This window comes from Sorex fumeus, unplaced genomic scaffold (genome assembly GCF_029834395.1).
Source record: "Sorex fumeus unplaced genomic scaffold, SorFum_2.1 ptg000072l, whole genome shotgun sequence".
NCBI classification, from domain to species: Eukaryota; Metazoa; Chordata; class Mammalia; order Eulipotyphla; family Soricidae; genus Sorex; species Sorex fumeus.
Genome location: NW_026606129.1, coordinates 40,092,593 through 40,109,267, shown reverse-complemented (window position 1 = coordinate 40,109,267; position 16,675 = coordinate 40,092,593). Strand labels below are relative to the sequence as shown.

At 50.9% G+C, this 16,675-nt stretch overlaps 1 protein-coding gene across 1 annotated transcript in view; it reads right to left on the bottom strand.

Moving 5' to 3' along the window:
* ITGA9 (integrin subunit alpha 9) overlaps window positions 1–16,675 on the bottom strand; it is a 329,418-nt gene that overhangs the window by 299,558 nt on the left and 13,185 nt on the right. The window contains exons 2-3 of the mRNA XM_056129639.1: window positions 10,554–10,681; window positions 7,658–7,764 (exon numbers count right to left, since the gene is read on the bottom strand). Coding sequence (XP_055985614.1) covers window positions 7,658–7,764; window positions 10,554–10,681 — 235 coding nt within the window. The remainder of the gene's footprint in view (window positions 1–7,657; window positions 7,765–10,553; window positions 10,682–16,675) is intronic.

The following is a 16,675-nucleotide window of genomic DNA, read 5'->3' as shown; positions in this document are numbered from 1 at the left end:
AATAGGAACCGGGTAAAAGAAGACTGTGACAACCAGTCTGGGGTCCCCATGCCAAGCCCTCCCTGCCTACGGCAGCCTCTGCCAGAATCCCTCAGCCCCCCATCACTAGGCACCAAGTTACAACAGTGAACTGTCACAGCCCTTCTTTTGGATCAGTGGGGGTCAGGTTCACATTCTCAGGTAGAAAAGAAGCTAAGGAGACAGCCCCTCTGCCCATTCCCCAGCCCCCATGCCCTCAGCCAATATCAAACCTGATCCCCATCAACATTACCCAGAAGCCTCATTGACCCCGCAAGACGCTGGCTCTGAGGGACTGGGATGGGTCCCCCAAACCTGCCAAGGGCTGAGGATGCAGAGTGCTGAGGGGTGGGGGGTGTGCAAGGGTGGGGGCTCCTGTTTTGGTTCAAGGCAAGCTATAAGGCTGAATGGAGGAAACTGCTGAACTAGACTTCTCTTTTTTTATTTTTTCTTTTTGGGTCACACCCAGTAATGCACAGGGTTTACTCCGGCTCATGCACTCAGGAATTACTCCTGGCGGTGCTTGGGGGACCATATGGGATTCTGAGAATCAAACCTGGGTTGGCCACATGCAAGACAAATGCCCTAGCTGCTGTCCTATCACTCCAGCCCCTAGACTTCTCTTTTTAACCTACAAAAATACTTTATCCAGAAGTGCATGTTCATTGATAAGTCATTTTATTGTTGATGATTTTGTTTTTGTTTTTGTTGTGGGAGAGGTAACACCTGATGGTTCTCAGGGGTTAGTCCTGACTGGGCACTCAGGGATCACTCCTGGCAGGCTTGGCGGACCATAGGAGATGTCAGGGATTGAACCCTGGTTGCCCGAAAGCAAGGCAAGCACCCTACTCTCTGTTCTATCTCTCTAGCCCTGGTTTACTGATGGTTTTAACTATGTTTACAAACAGCAAAAGATGTACAGAGTCCCATTTCTGGAGTGTTAAACATATCTGCCTGTGTGGTCGCAATGTGACCCAGACACAGGACATTTCCATGGCCCCAGGAAGCCCCTCACACCAGAACATGGCTAGTCTCACAGGCGCTTGGAGGAGGGACTCCAAGAAAGAGGCCAAGCAGCAGGGAGAGGCCCAGAGGAAAGGTGCAGGGCAGGGTAGAGGAGGGTGTTGGGGCTTTGAGGAGAGGAGGCTTCGGGGACAGGCAGACGCCCCAATCACCTCTCAGACAGCCTCCAGAACTGGGATCAAACCTTGGGGATGGGAGGGGGGAAATTCAGTTTCAACAACAGACACTGGAACCAGATCCCACCACCTCCACCAGGCTCCCCCTTCTCACCACCCACTGCCCCGGGCTCTAATGCTTTCCTTCACACACATGTCCTCAAGGCCCCCATATTCCATACTTGTCACCTTAGACCTCTGCAGCCCAGCAAAGTGGCAGAGGAGGTATCTTTAAATTTCCCATTTCCCAGGCAGGGGAAGCCTTAGCCTAAACTGCAGAGCTAGTAAGAGCTGCAATCAGAACTGGAACTCTGAGGTCTGAGTCCCCCTTGCCTCACTAGAAAGCATTTTCCACCTTGGGACTCCAAGTTCCCACAGGACAAGCCAGTCAAGTGAACTTCCTAAGGTGGCTATCAATAATTACATCCTTCCAGCCTGACCCACAGGGCCTGGGGCTCCTGAAATCACCCCTCTGGGGTCACTGTGTGGGGATGGGATTGCTCTGGACCTGATTTTCTCTGAGGTCATCCATCAATCTTAGATAAGAGAATGGCTGACCAACTGTCCACCAGCCTCACTTTTTGATCTCTTTGAGCAAATAGGAGCCACTTACTGGCATGGACTTAGTGTGGGAAATTAGTTGCATTTCAGTTTATGGATTCAGCACAATCTCAGCTTCTAGGGCTCCCATGCTTTGCATTTTTGAGTTGGAGAAACCATAAAAAGAGATGAATATCTATCAGGCGCAAACTGATGCCGTGAAAGGAAGGACTTGATGTGTCTGAGGTCAACTTTATTGTCTCATTGGTTTTGTTTTGGTTTTTAAGTGCCATAACTTATTTAAGAGATCTCCTGGAGAATTTTTAGAAGATACAAACTTTGCATTTCATAGTAAGCTAAGCTACCATTAAAGTATTCTGTAAGGTCAAAGATCTAAGTGTCAAAGACAGTAGTATCCAGAGGAAAAGCGACTCTGAATATAAATTTTAGAAAGAAGAAACTGTTTAGCTCTGAATAACATTATACACAAATGTCAATCTGACCCCGACATCCAAAAACAAAAAAATGCTCGGACAGTCTCCAATGCATTAACAATCCCATCAATCTCTCCAAGGGAGTTCTTGGGAGGGGGCAGGAGGGCAAGGCGGGGGAGACAAGAGTCTGCTCGCCAAATCACCACACTTGATCAAGCTCGGAGCCCAAATCATAAGAATGGGGAGGAGAGTCTAGTGTCACCCCAAATCTTAGAATCTGACATATTTCAAGTTACAAGATTGTTTTCCCTCCCAAGAGAATAAAGAGAAAAATAAAATAAATAGCTTATCTCAAAGATGGAAACAGCATGTCTTTCTTAGGGGATGTTGGGTTGGTAGAATCCCGACATCTCAGGCTGGCTCTGGCTCATCCCAAAGGTTTGTGGGTCCCTATCCCCAGTCTCAATCACATGCCATCACCATGAACAGACCATCACAGCTCCAGCCACCGAGGGTGCACCCCACACAACCCAGTCCAAGCTCTGGGCCACTGGTAACAGAGTGCAGAGCAAGGGGAAACAGGCCCTTGATGGTCCACACCACAGCCCCATGAAGGGAGGAGGGGCTGGCCCAGGAGACAAGTAGGGGGAAGGGTCTTTTATGGTGCTGGATGAAGATCCATTTAATGACAATCCAACCAGACACAGACAGACCATCTGTGCACTTCTCCACAAGAATGTTATCAGATATTTGCCAAAAAGAAAAAGATCAGGGGACGGGGAGCCAGCTTAGAAAGGCAAAGGGCATGCCTTGTGCATGGAGCAATGATGATTCCCAGAATTTCCCATGGAGGGAAGAAAGGAAGGAAGGAAAGAAGGGAGGGAGGGAGGGAGGGAGGGAGGGAGAGAGGGAGGGAGGGAGGGAGGGTCAAACAAATGAATGAACAGACCATGCAGCTGACCATGCAGCACTCCCTTGTCCACACGGGTACCTACAGAGGGCTATTGATAGCATTTTGCCTCTGGCCTCCATCAACCACCTGGACTTGCCACCAAGAAGAGCTGACAACTGGTCTAGTGTCTAACTGCAATGAGGCTGGCACTCAGCAAACACCTCAGAGGCCATCTCCAGGTGCAGAGTGCACAAGGAGACATGGTCTCTGTTCCCCAGTGACCCCACACAAAGGAAGCGCATCCACACACCAAAGAAGTTTACCATGCAAGGCAACGGCATGACAGAGAGTCCGGATGGCACAACAGAGACTCAGCCTCTTCCAGACAGGTCTGCTGTCACCAGTGACACACTTCTCAAAGACAACATCTAACCCAGGAGGACAGAGGGGAATAAGCCACCCTCAGCAAGACGGCACATGGGCCAAGAGCCCCAACAGCTCGACCAACACCCATTGATCCCATTCAACAGCAGACAGAGTTTACACAGTTCTCCAAGAGACCTAGATGGCAACAAACATACAAAACTACGCTCGCCATCACCAATCAAATCCACAGTGGCTGAAAACAAGTGAAGGACAGAACCTGAGTGTTGGTGACACAGTGGAGAAACTGGAGCCCTGCCTTGGTCCTCTGTTGGTGGGCCTGTGAACAGGACAGCCACTCTGAAACACAGGATGGAGGTTCTGCACCGTGACCACACCAAGTACAGAGCCACTTAAGAATCCAGCCATCCCAGGGAGGCAGAGGTAGGGTGGGAAAGGGGGGGTTATACCGGGGATATTGGTGGTGGGGAATGTGCACTGGTGGAGAGATGGGTGTTTGATCATCGTGTGATTGTAACCCAAAAATAAAAGCTTATAACTATCTCATGGTGATTCAAAAAAAAATTAATAAGAAAAAAAATCCAGCATCCCCATCCTGAGTTCATCCGAAAGCGATCTGGAGACAGGAATTCAAGAAGACATTGGCATGGTCACAGTCACGCGTAGTATGGCTCACAGGAATAGAGCATCTCTGTGTCTTCCAATGGATGAAGGAAGAAAGGGGGTTTCTACCTGGCATAAAATGATACTGCTTCTTGGAAAAGGAAATCCTCTCATAGGTCCATGGTACAGATGAACCTTAAGGACACTGTGCTAAGTGAAAGAAGTCAGTCACAAAAACACAAATATTTGAATTAAAGAAGTCAAACCCCTTTAAAAAAAATCACTTGAGTGTTGGGAGATAGTATAGGGGTAGAGAGCACGCCTTGTATGCATCTCAACCAGGTTTGATCCCTGACACCACATGGCCCCCCAAGCATTATGGGGTGGCCCTGGTGGTCCCCAGCACTATGGCCTCCTCAGACTCTCACAGTGAACCACCCCGCACAGTGCATGGGGCATCACTAGGAATGGTCCATGGGTTCCTTGAGCACTGCTTAGGAGGTGCCCACCACCAAAAAAAAAAAAAAAAAAAAGATGAAGTTTTGAAGCCCAGGGCTGGGAGGTGGGGGAGGAGTAGGGGCAGAATGACTTGTTTTATTATTTTTTTTCGTTATTTTGCATGCTGCAAAAAGGTCTAGAAAGCATGCCACACACAGTTCACTTCTATAATGAACACTCTGCAATAAAGAAAATGTAAGTCAGATGCCCCCATGTTTCGGGCCACAAGGAACATGGGTGCCCACCCTTTTCCAACACCTCTTCCTCACCAGTGGCTTACTGAGCAGGGACTGAGGAGTCATGTCCAAGGAAGACTTTCTTGGACTTTCTTTCTTGAAACACTTTCCAACCAAAACTGACTCCTCGGGGCATAGGACAAATATAACTGCATGCAGCAAATCCCAGCAGGCGCTCACAGGGCCCTCCCCTCACAGAGTCCAGCCCCACCCCACCCCCATCCTCACTGCTGTTCCCGTCCCTGGGGGGTGCTTCCTCATGCTGACTGTCTGTCATGCAGAAACTTCTAGAAACAAGCTCGGCCACAGAGAGCAAAGGGCCCCACAGCAGACCCTCTGGCACCAGCCTTGACACACTCAGGAATTGGAGCAGCCTGCATGGTGTCACCAGCCTCCCCCTCCCTGTCCTGAAGCCCAGCCTCAGGCCACCCAGATTCACAGCAGACCAACTTCATCCCCCATCCCCCACATGCCCCAGCCCTGATCTCTGGGGGAGCAGACCCGGCTGGCCCTCCCAGGTCAAGGCGTCCGGTTAGGGTTAGGCCACTCGTCTGGAGGAATGTGGAGAGCCTTGGAAGGGGTCCAGGGCAGCCCCAAACAGCGATTAAATTACTGGAAACCCTGACTAACGGTGGGGTTCAAGGGCCCCCAACAGGACCTGCAATGGTTTCCAGAATGGAGGCCCCACAACTCTGGGGACAGCAACCAGCTGCTTCCTCCAACCCGACAAGGGGAAACAGCTTCTCCTGGGCCAGAAGGCAGCGGCGTGTGCAGTTGCGGGGCTCTTGCCAGGGAGGAAAGTGACCAAAACTGACTCCTTGGGGCGTGGGACAAACAGTTCACCAGCTCTGCTGGGAAAGGCTGCTTCAGGGTGAAACACAATGTGCCCCCTCAGTGTTACAGTGGGCCTCTAAAGGAGGCCCCATGAATCACAGTGAATCATGACTATACTCCCGACTTTCTTCTCCCTGGCAGTATCTAAGGGTGATTCAATGCCAGGGCTTGAAACCAATGCTCCTCAGAGGTGCTCCAGCCTCTCTAAGCCATCTCCCCAAGCCCCCATGCTCCCTTCCAGACACTATACTTTCATAGGAAAATCTCCTCACAGAACACTGGAAAAAGTCAAGGGCATGAACGGATCTATGAAGTCAGAGGGTCACTATCCCTACTGGGGCATTTCTGGGGCAGGAGCAATGGGGACGCATGTCGGTGTTAGGGAAAACCACCAGTAGTCACTCATGTAAACTCTGTGTGTCATATGCATTAGTGTGCATCTGCAATTGGAAAGCGTGAAAGAAGGAACAGGAACAGGGCAAAACCTCCTGTGGCATCAGGAATCCCTTGACTGTTGAGTGCCATGCGGCTCTCTGGAAGGATGAAGTATTTTCTCTACACGCTGTCCCAGACAGTCGCCAGGACCACTTGCGGCTGTCAAGAACTTTGAATGTGGTTAACGTGACGGAGGAGCTGAAGATTAAAATGTCATTTTGATAAATGTAAATACACACATGTGGCTAGTCCACTCAGCAAGCCCATTCTGGTCGCAAGGGCAAAGACTTCTCCCTCCAAGCACCAAATAGATAAATGAGAAAACATTAGTGCACCATGGGAGGCCAATGACCATTTAAAAGTAAGAAGCTTTCACTCACAAAACTCAACAAAATATCGAATATTACAGAGAGGAAATGAACATTTCCCCCCAAATGACACACATATGGCCAACAGGCATATAAGAAAGTGCTTGTATGTCACTCATGATTAGGGAAGTGCAAATCCAAACAACACTGAGATCCTCTCACATCACTGAGAACGGTACCAAGAAGTCTGGAAACAGTGTTGGTGGGGTTGTGATGAGAAAGGAACCCTCCTCCATTCTTTGGTGGGGATGTCGTCTAGTTCAGCCTTTATGGGAAGCAAGTTGGAGATCTCTCCAAAAATAGGAATAGAACTCCCATACGACCCAATGAGACCACTTCTTGGCATCTATGCTCCCAAACATAAAACATTAACTCAAAAGGATATATGCACACCTATATTTATCACAGCACTTAGTACACTAGATAAAATATGGAAACAACCCAAATGCCTAACTATGGATAAATGGATCGAGAAAGTATGGTATAGATACCAATCCAATAATACACAGCTCTAAGAAATAACAAACTCATGCAAGTTTCCTCAGTAGGGGTGGAACTAGAAGGCATCATGCTGAGAAAGGTCAGTGAGAAGGAAACGGACAGATGAAAATCTGCTCTGTCTTCATGGGCAGACGGTCATGCAGGTGTGTACAATTGCCCAAACCCAAACCATAACACTCAGATCTGTGATTCTTCTTTTGCAGTGCCAGGGAATACGCCCTTCACATGTCCAAGGCATACCCAGCCCCAAGGTCTATTTAGTATGAAATAATCCCAATCTAAAGAGACATGCACACCCCCAAATACTTAGGAATGAATGAAATTCAGAAAGCACTTTTCACATACACCTTGTCATTTTGCTGTTGTTGCTGTTGTTGTTCTTTTTTTCTTGGTTTGGGGATTTGGTGGGGAGGATGAGCAGCTCTCCCCCAACAGCAGTGCTGGGAGTTCCAGGAGGAGCTTGGAGGTCTGAACCTGGGGTTCTGTGCTTGCTGGACATGCTCTCCAGCCATTTGAGTTAGTTCCCTGGACCCTGTATCACTGTTTTATGATAGCCACCTCTGCACCCTGGCAGAGAAAATTCTGACAGGTGAAGAAAATAACAAGATCAACAGTGTGTCTAAACAGACACCCAGTAAACGCTGTGCCCTGATCAGCATGTCATGCTGCCCCCTAAGGGATCCAGGTCACCCTTGCTCATCATGCCCCCCCTCCCGGGGCACCTAAGGCTCCTTACCAGCACGCGGCCATCCGCCCTGGGCTGCCGGGCCAGGCTCACCCCCATCCACTCATCATCTCGGTCTTCCCGGCAGGTCTTCCCACAGGATGTACCCCGGCTCTTCCCTGGAGGGAGAGGGAGGGAGAGAGATTTTGAGAGGGGCAGGGGAGGAAGGCTTAGTTCAGGCCACGGATACGCTACCTGATTTTCAAAAGGGGTGAGGGTTGGATCTACAGCTTTGTCTGTGAGGGCAGGAGAGAAAAAGGAGAAACTTGCAGCAAATGGCAAATTAACCCCAACCAGGACTATGCAGCCAAGACTGTTCAGGACAGACATGCAGGGAGGGGATTCTGCATTGGAAACATCCCCAGCTTTGGGCAGTTTGCAAACCCTTCTGAATATATTGCAGAACAGGCTCTTGTCTGCTAAAACAAACTATGACTCTTTAGTTAAAATACATGACTAATGGGAAGGTCTGAATGAGAGAGGAAAGGTCTGAATGAAAGAGGGAAGATCTGAGTGAGAAAGGATCTGGGCAAAGTGAGAGTTAACACACACCACATCAAAATAGATCCTATTCAGTTACCTGCCAAGCACTCTCCTGCCTACCGGCCTCAGTGATCTCCATTATTCAGGCTCATCTCAGGGAGGCAGACTCCTTAATCCTGACCTTATAGATGGGCAAACCGGGGCAAAGAAGTTATGGAACATGCCCAGTAGGTGCCAAGTAATAATGGGCAGAGTTGGGCTTTACGTCTAAAGATGGTCTGTCTCCCATGAAGCCAGAGTTAGGGTTTCTCACAAGCTTTGACCATCTTTTCTATGCAAAACAGAAACCCTAAGACTGATTTGGGGGCTTCCACCTTCTCACTCAAAATAAACTCTCAACACTTTACCCTGACCTGTGGGTCCCATGTAATCTAGTCCAGCATCTCAACCAACCCCAGCTATATAACAACTCTTCCATGCCACTGTCCAGCTCCACACATGGGACACACCTTCCTCTGCTAGGGGCCTCACTTGTCCGCCCACCTAAGCAAGATGCATCCCCCTGGTCACCTGTGCAGACTTCTCCCACTCTAAGTGACTGAAACCCAGAATGACAAGTTCTTTGTTTTGTTCACCCAGTGCCTCCCAATGCTTAGTAATAGGTAACCAATATATAATGAATGGTGGAGGGAAGGAAAAAGGAGAAGAAAGGGAGGGAGGGAGGGAGGGAGGGAGGGAGGGAGGGAGGGAGGGAGGGATGAAGGGAGGGAGGGAGGGAGGGAGGGAGGGAAAGAGAAAAGGGGAATGGAGGGAGGGAGGGAGGAAGGAAGGGAGGGAGGGAGGGAGGGAGGAAGGAAGGAAGGAAGGAAGGAAGGAAGGAAGGAAGGAAGGAAGGAAGGAAGGAGGAGGGAGAGAGGAAGAGAAGGAAGGACAAAGGGAAGAAAGGAAGGTTGGAAGAAAAGAAGGGAGAAGGGAAGGAGGGAGGAAGGAAGAAAGGGAAGTAGGGATGAAGGGAGGGAGGAAGGAAGTGAAGAGTTGAGGGAGGGAGGGAGGCAGGAAGGAGGGAGGAAGAGAGGAGAAAGTAGCAGAGGGAGGAAGGGAGGAAGAAAAGAGGGAAGGAGGAAGGGAGGAGGGAGGAAGGAATAGAGGGAAAGAGTAATGGAGGGAAGGAGGAAGAAGGAAGGAGGAAGAAGAAAGAAGGAAGAAGGGAGGGAGGAAGAAGGAAGGAGGAAGAAGAAAGAAGGAAGGAGGGACCGACTGGTTCAGCCCTTCTGGAAAACAGTATGGACGATTCTCAAAAAATTAGAAATCGAGCTCCCATTTGACCCAGCAATATCACTCTTGGGAATATATCCCAGAGAGGCAAAAAAAGTATAGTCGAAGTGACATCTGCACTTGTTTGTTCATTGCAGCACTCTTTACAATAGCCAGAATCTGGAAAAACCTGAGTGCCAGAGAACAGATCACTGGTTAAAGAAACTTTGGTACATCTACACAATGGAGTACTATGTAGCTGTTAGAAAGATGAAGTCATGAAATTTACATACAGGTGGTACTACATGGAAAGTATCATGTTAAGCGAAATGAGTCAGAAAGAGAGGGATACACATAGAAAGATTGCATTCATCTGGTGAACAAAATAGGAGACTAACACCCAAGAGTGGCCAGGATTAGTACCAGGAGTTTTGCTCCATGGCTTGGAGGTCAGCCACACATTCTAGGGGAAAGGGGAGCTCAGATTGAGAAAGGAGCACCAAATAAAGGGTGTTGGGAGGATCCTCCCAGGATGGGAGAAGCATGCTGAAAGTAGACTATAGACCAAACATGATTGCCACTCAATGCCTCTTTTGCAAACCACAACACCCAAAAGGAAAGAGAGAACAAAAGGGAATACCCTGCCACAAAGGCAGGGTGGGATGAGGGAATGGGGGTGGGAGGGATACTGGGACCCATGGTGGTGGAAAATGGGTACTGGTGGAGGATGGGTGTTTGATCATTGTACAATTAAAACCAAGCACAAAAATTTGTAAATCTACAACTGTACCTCTGGGTGTTTCATTAACAAAATTTTTTTTTAATGTAAATGATGGAGAATGGGCACTGGTGGAGGGAAAAAAGAAGGAAGGAGGGGGGGAGAAAGAAGCAAGGAAGGATGGAGGGAAGAAAAAAGGGAGGGAGGAAGAAAAGAAGGGAGGGAGGGAGGAAGTAAGGAAGGAAGGGAGGGAGGAAGGAAGGAAGGGAGAAGGGGGGAGTAAGTAAGAAAGGGAGGGAGGGAGGGAGGAAGGAAGGAAGGAAGGAAGGAAGGAAGGAAGGAAGGAAGGAAGGAAGGAAAAAGGAAGAGAAGGAAAAGACAGGGAGGGACGAAATGAAAGAGAATCAAGGGCCAACCACAGTCCTTTCCCATCTGGCAGAGAGGGCCACCTACCTCGAGCCATGTCCAGTTCGGTGCATCTCCGTTCGGGGTTGGTGTGGACGCGGCACTTAAACACAGCTCCGGGGGACTTCACTGAAGTGCTGTACTTGGACTCCGCCTTTGGTGCACCCACGAGAACCCTGTATATCAGGGAAAAGGCCATCGTGTCAGAACCCACACCAGGCACAGGCCAGCCGAGCAGACTTTTTGCAGGTTCCTCGGGGACAGCGGGCGGGTGCTCAGGAGGGCTCCTCCAGTGAGACGCCCCCCAGACTCACCCCAGTCTCATTTAAAGCTTAAAAGGGGTTGAGAACACAGCCAACAATACGTTCCTCTATAAAGAATTATGAATCACAGAAAATCCAACCAACAGCATAAAGGGTCAAAGACTTAAGCAGATCCAGGCAGAAGAGGGTATCTTAAATGAATATTAAGCCCGTGAAAAGGTGCTCAACTATCTTCATCAGAAAAATCCAAATGAGATGCCACTTCACACCTACTAAAAGGCTAGAGCCAGAGCCAGAAGTTCCGGATGCTGGCAAGGACACGGAGCAGCTGGCCCTGCAATAATGGACAGTGTGACCGCATCACTCTAAAAGACTTTCTAATCACTTCCAATAGGGTGTGGAAATGCCTATCATGTGACCTGGCAGTACCTTTTCCAGAAAGAGAAACATTCAACAGAAGTGCAGTTAGTTAGGAGACATGTACAAAAGCGGTCACAGCTGGACAGTACAGTTAAAAACTAGAAGAGGGGCTGGAGCGATAGCACAGTGGGTAGGGCATTTGCCTTGCATGCGGCCGACCCGAGTTTGATTCCCAGCATCCCATATGATCCCCTGAGCACCAAATCACCAGAAGTAATTCCTGAATGCAGAGCCACGAGTAATCCCTGAGCATCACCAGGTGTGACCCCCCCCCCAAAAAAAAACTAGAAGAAATCTAAAGGTCCACCAGTACTAGAATGGGTATAAATTGTGGCAAAAAAACACAGGAGAGGTCTCTGCAGCATCAGAAACCAATCTTTGTAAAGATTCCACTGAAACCATGTGGATGAGTCTCACAGATACAACAGAGAGCCAAAGCCAGCAGAGAACAGCACACTGATTCACTGGAGAGTGAGAGCTGAAGAAATTTTACTGGTGTCAGAGGTCAGGACAGGGCGGCGCCTGGTGAGAGAGAGGCTTCTGATGATCTTCTATGCAGCCTGAACTGTGTTCACACACATGTAGAATTCATGAAACTGTATCTATCACTTATGTACATGTGCTATGCTTGAGTAAAAATGAAATGAGTTTTAAAAAATTAGAAATGTATGGGTCGGAGTTATAGCTCAAAAGGATGGAGGCGAGAGACCCAGGTTCCATCCCGGCATTATGTGGTCCCCAGAACAGTGCCAGAAGCACATCCCTGAGCATCAAAGGAGCCCCTGAGCCACTGCTGGATATGAACCACAACACAAAAAACTCAAATCAAACTAAAAACATAGAGATCCCACATCCTGCCACAGAGAGTACAGCAAGTAAAGCATGCTTGCTTGCCTTGCACACAGCCAACATGGGTTCGATCCCCAGCATCCCATCTGGTCCTCCAGCCACCACCAGAAGTAATTTCTTAGTGCAGAGCCAAGATTACCCCTGAGCATAGCTGAGTATGGTCCCAAACAAACAAAACCAAACAAACAAAAAAAAAAATCACCTAAAATCCCATATCCCTCTTCTTGTCCCCTTTCACAAATACACACACCTCCCAGCTTGGGGTGACGGAGGCAGGGGGTACAGGAAAGACAGAGCATCAGGGCTGGGTGGGGAGAGCTGTATCAATAGCACCTCCAGCCCGAAGCAAACCAGAGCAAACCATGTGTCTACACTCAGGCAAGAAAGCGGCTTTGCGTCCTTTGACTTGAATTGGGATGCTGCCTTGGGGATAGACCATCCCCAGCAGGCCCCAAAGAGCAAGACACAGCAGGAATGGGAGAGACATGTTTCTGAGGGTGTCCAGAAGGGCAGGGAGTCCCCCTCCTAAAGCTCTGTTGGCCAGAGAGGGAGAGCAAACCATCCGCCTGCCAGCAGGGGCCCGTTGTGGGGACAAGGACGCAAACACCGAGACCCGAATTGCAGGACTCATCAATGCTCAGGAAGCAGGACGTCCCCACACCTCCCCGGTCCTGTCAGCTCCCGCCTGTGTTGGGGGTGCCATCTGGGCGTGCAAGGACCCCGCACCCACAAACATAGCCCGCAGAGCATGAGCACACAGGAAGTAGAGTCAGGCCCTTTCCTCGGCCTGCAAGCCTCCTTCATCTTGGGATACTGGGCATCACCCACTAGTCCCCATTCCGCAGCAGACTGGCCCTGCACCCCACTGACAGATTCCGAAAGTGCCAGTGTCAGATAGAGGTGGGAAAGTTGGGACCCTGACCTCACTCACTCAGAGACCACAGCCAGATTCCCAAGAAGGCTCGTGAGCACCACCTTACCCTCTGTGCCCAGGCCACCTCTTCCACCCAGAACACAAGGGCGGGGAGAGAAAGAGAGACAGAGACAAAGAGAGAGAGAGAGAGAGAGAGAGAGAGAGAGAGCAAGTGCCCCTTCCAAGAGGGCTCTGTCCCCAACCCCATGAAGAGTCTTCGCACCCATAGCCAAGTGGGGCCTCCAGGCGCCGGGGTGGGAACACTCAGCACCTTTTCTGCATAGACCAGATCACCACCACCCCGGCCTCCTTCACCCACATGTGGGGGTAGCTGGTGGAGTAGGGCTGCCAGAACCCAAAACCATACACACACTCACACACACTCACACACACACACACACACACACACAGAGCGGGGTTGGGCTGGGTGGGTGGGGTCCCTGGAGGGCCCCTCGCCCCTCCCTAGATGCAGGTGGGACTTTGGAATGCTCACAGCTGAAATTCTGCAAAACCATTCACAGTAGCGCCCCCCCCCCCCAACTCAGACCCATGATTGCGCTGGGGGTCACTGATGCTGACTCTTCGATCAAACCCAGAGGGGTGTGGTCCCAAAGTTCCCAGTCCCTCTCAACTCACATAGGCCCAGACAGCACACTGCCACTTGCGACTCAAGTTCATAAAAATCACAAGACACTGGGCCCAGGAGATGGTGCAAATGGGCCAAAGTACCACATTCCATCCCGGCACTGCATACTCCCCCCAACACCATGATCCCCTTCCCCAGAACCACCCAGAATTATCCCCAGCATCAATCAGGAGTAGCCCCCAAGCTCAACCCTCCACCTCCCTACTCAAAAATCACAAGAAATAAAGCCAGGGTGGGGAATTCCCTGTGGACAAAGGAAGGGAAGTGGCTGTAATAAACACTCAGCTTCTCATCTGGGTGGTCCCTCAAATTGCCCTTCAAAGGCTGGACGATCCAGGCAGTGCCATAGCACCCAACTTTCAGACCCAGATTCCTGAGTTGACCAAGGAGGACCAGGCCTGGCAATTTCACTCCAGGGCTCTGTCCTCCCAGACCGAGAGAACTGACCGACGGGAAAAGTTCCTGCTCAGTCCTTTTCCCTTCCAAGCCTCAAGGACCCACTTGGTGGCTCTAATAGCGGCTGATGGGGCTGAGAACCACCCTCAGGTTCAAACTCTTCATCAGAGCCTCAGGTTCAATCTCTTTAGAAGAGATTCCCCCTATAAACACTGTGTTGTGGAAACGAAGTCGGAGAAAAGGGCGTGTGTGTGCTATAACCCGCGCAGGTGGGACATGGGACACCGGCCCGATGTGTCTGTGTTTGCGGAGCGTCGTGGCTTCCTCTGTGGCCTGGCACTGCTCTGGACCGAGGCTGCGAGCCAGCTGATGAGCTTGTCTCCTCTGAAGTTAATTCCGCTGGCCACTCGCCAGGCTGATCCCAGGAGACAGAGCACAGCAGCCCGGAGCTCAGAAGTCACTGGAAAGACGCTGTCTGCTTTTCCTCTTGTCCTCTGATCTCTAAGGAAACCCACATGTCCCCCCACCCTCTGTCTTCCCAGCCCACTCAGGTGCCCCTCCCCCCCCAAAAAAGACCCCTGATGCTCCTGACAAGACACTTAAATGTTCCTCTCCACACACATACCATGAAAACCTTCCCCATGGGCCCCACAAGAGTCCAAGAGGACCACAGTGAGAACTGAAGAAAGGAGGGAGCACAGCGTGAGACTGAGGGGGCCAACCAGTAGGTCTGGGGCCCACAGGAAGGAAATAAGACCCAATGGGGCCACAGTGGGCTGTGAAGGACCTGAGCACTGGCACCAGCAGGCTCCTGTCCACATTCAGGTCAACTCTTCCCTTTGCTTGTGCCGAGGATGATCCTCAGCTCGCAATGTGGAGAACATCTAAGATCAGAACTAACATACAGGTGCTTAGGCCCAGCCTGTTGAATCAGGATGTACTGGGGATAGTGGAGGGGGGAGGGTATATGAACACCTGGGGGTGCTGGGGGGACCATGCAGTGCTAGGGACTGAACCCAGGGTTCCCACATGTGCAGCGTGTGCTCCAGCCCTTTGAGCCATCTCTGGGTCCCAGAACATCTTTGGCAGATTTTTTTCCCCTAACATGACTGCCACCCCCCACCCTTGCCCCATCGGGGGTAATGATTACCCACTGGGTGGGGACATGGTCAGGGAAGCCACAGGTAGCAATTCTTGACTAGGTGGTATGGCCTGATGGCTCAACGCTGAAACCAGGTGCTCAGGCTCAAGGGTGCTGGGAGCCCAGGGTCGTGCCTGCTGGAACTGGGGGTGCTGAGGGGAGGCATGCAGTGCTCTGGACTGAACGGCAGGCCTCGACCATGCAAAGGGCTTGTGCTCTCTCCTTGCCCTGGCATACATAAGTGCTCCAGATGCCTCTGGTCTACGGAGCCCCTGAGGAGTACCTCCAAGGAGAGCAGAGAGAAATGTGCATGGGGGACTCATAGGAGCAGAGAGCCTGGACACTCTCCTCCAGGCCCTCCCCAGCCAAGGCTGCACCCGAGTTCATAGACAGCACCCCGTCCTGGGTTTCTGAGGCCACGAGCACACCGCAGGCCCTAGGAGATCCTCCAGGGGGCTGAGTCCTATTTAATCCTCACCACCCCCCACCCATGGAAAGCACTGACCCACTCCTACTTCTACAGACAGAGAAGCAGGTGCACAGAGAAAGTCCTAGACTCTTCTGAGCGTGCATAGCTGCACGCACCCCAGCAGTCACGGGCACTGCCCTACTCTGCCCACCCATACGGGCCAGAACAGGGAACATGTATCGGGGGCTCCTTCTCTTGCCTGCCACACCAGTGCATAACCTTAGGTGTGAAGGTTGTGGGCTCTCATGACTCCCAGTCAGAACTCAGATCTAGAAGCTCTGGCGTGCCAGAGGCAGGCAGAGTGCAAACAGCAGGAGCTTCTCCTCCCAGATAGATGTAGTTTCGCTCATAGTCCTGCTTATCTAGAACATCATGGCTGGCATGGCTCTGCCAGGGCTCCTGTACCCCTCGGGAAATGGGCCATCATCTGCCTCCACCAGCTATGCTCACGGGCTGGCTCATTTGTGGCTCAAGGCAAGCCCATCTGTAGCATCTGGATGCATCTTACCAGACAGTATGATCTGATTGGTTTATTTCTTTTCAGTGGCACGGGGAAGTCCCCCAGGTAATGCTCCAGGGTCTTTGAAGCCCCTTGGTTATATTCAGTCAATACTGAGGTCCACAAGAATCACACATACTCATTTTTAGGAGCTATACCTGCAGTGCCAGAGGGGGCAAGGGGTACCAGGAATCTAACTCAGCTCCCCACCATATAAGATATGGACCTCTGAGCTATTTCCCTGGCCAGCAGATGGTAGGATTTGAACCCAGGACATCTGCATCTAAGGGCATGTGCTTTCCAGTAGCCCCCTCTGAACCTCACCAATCCCAACAATTCCCTATTGTGACAGTTTAGCTGCCCCCATTCTTCCACACACTCACCTCCCTGGGTGATGATCACTGAGTACAAGGAAGGGCTGCATCAGGCCACAGTGGCTGCACCCACGCCTTCACATCCAAAGCAGGCATGCAGAGCAGCTCCCCGGAGTGCAGGTGGGAAGGAGGCTTAAGCGGCAGCTGCCTCCCAGGGGAAGCTGAGAGCTGACCCTGTCTGTAGGCTCGCTCCCTAACCA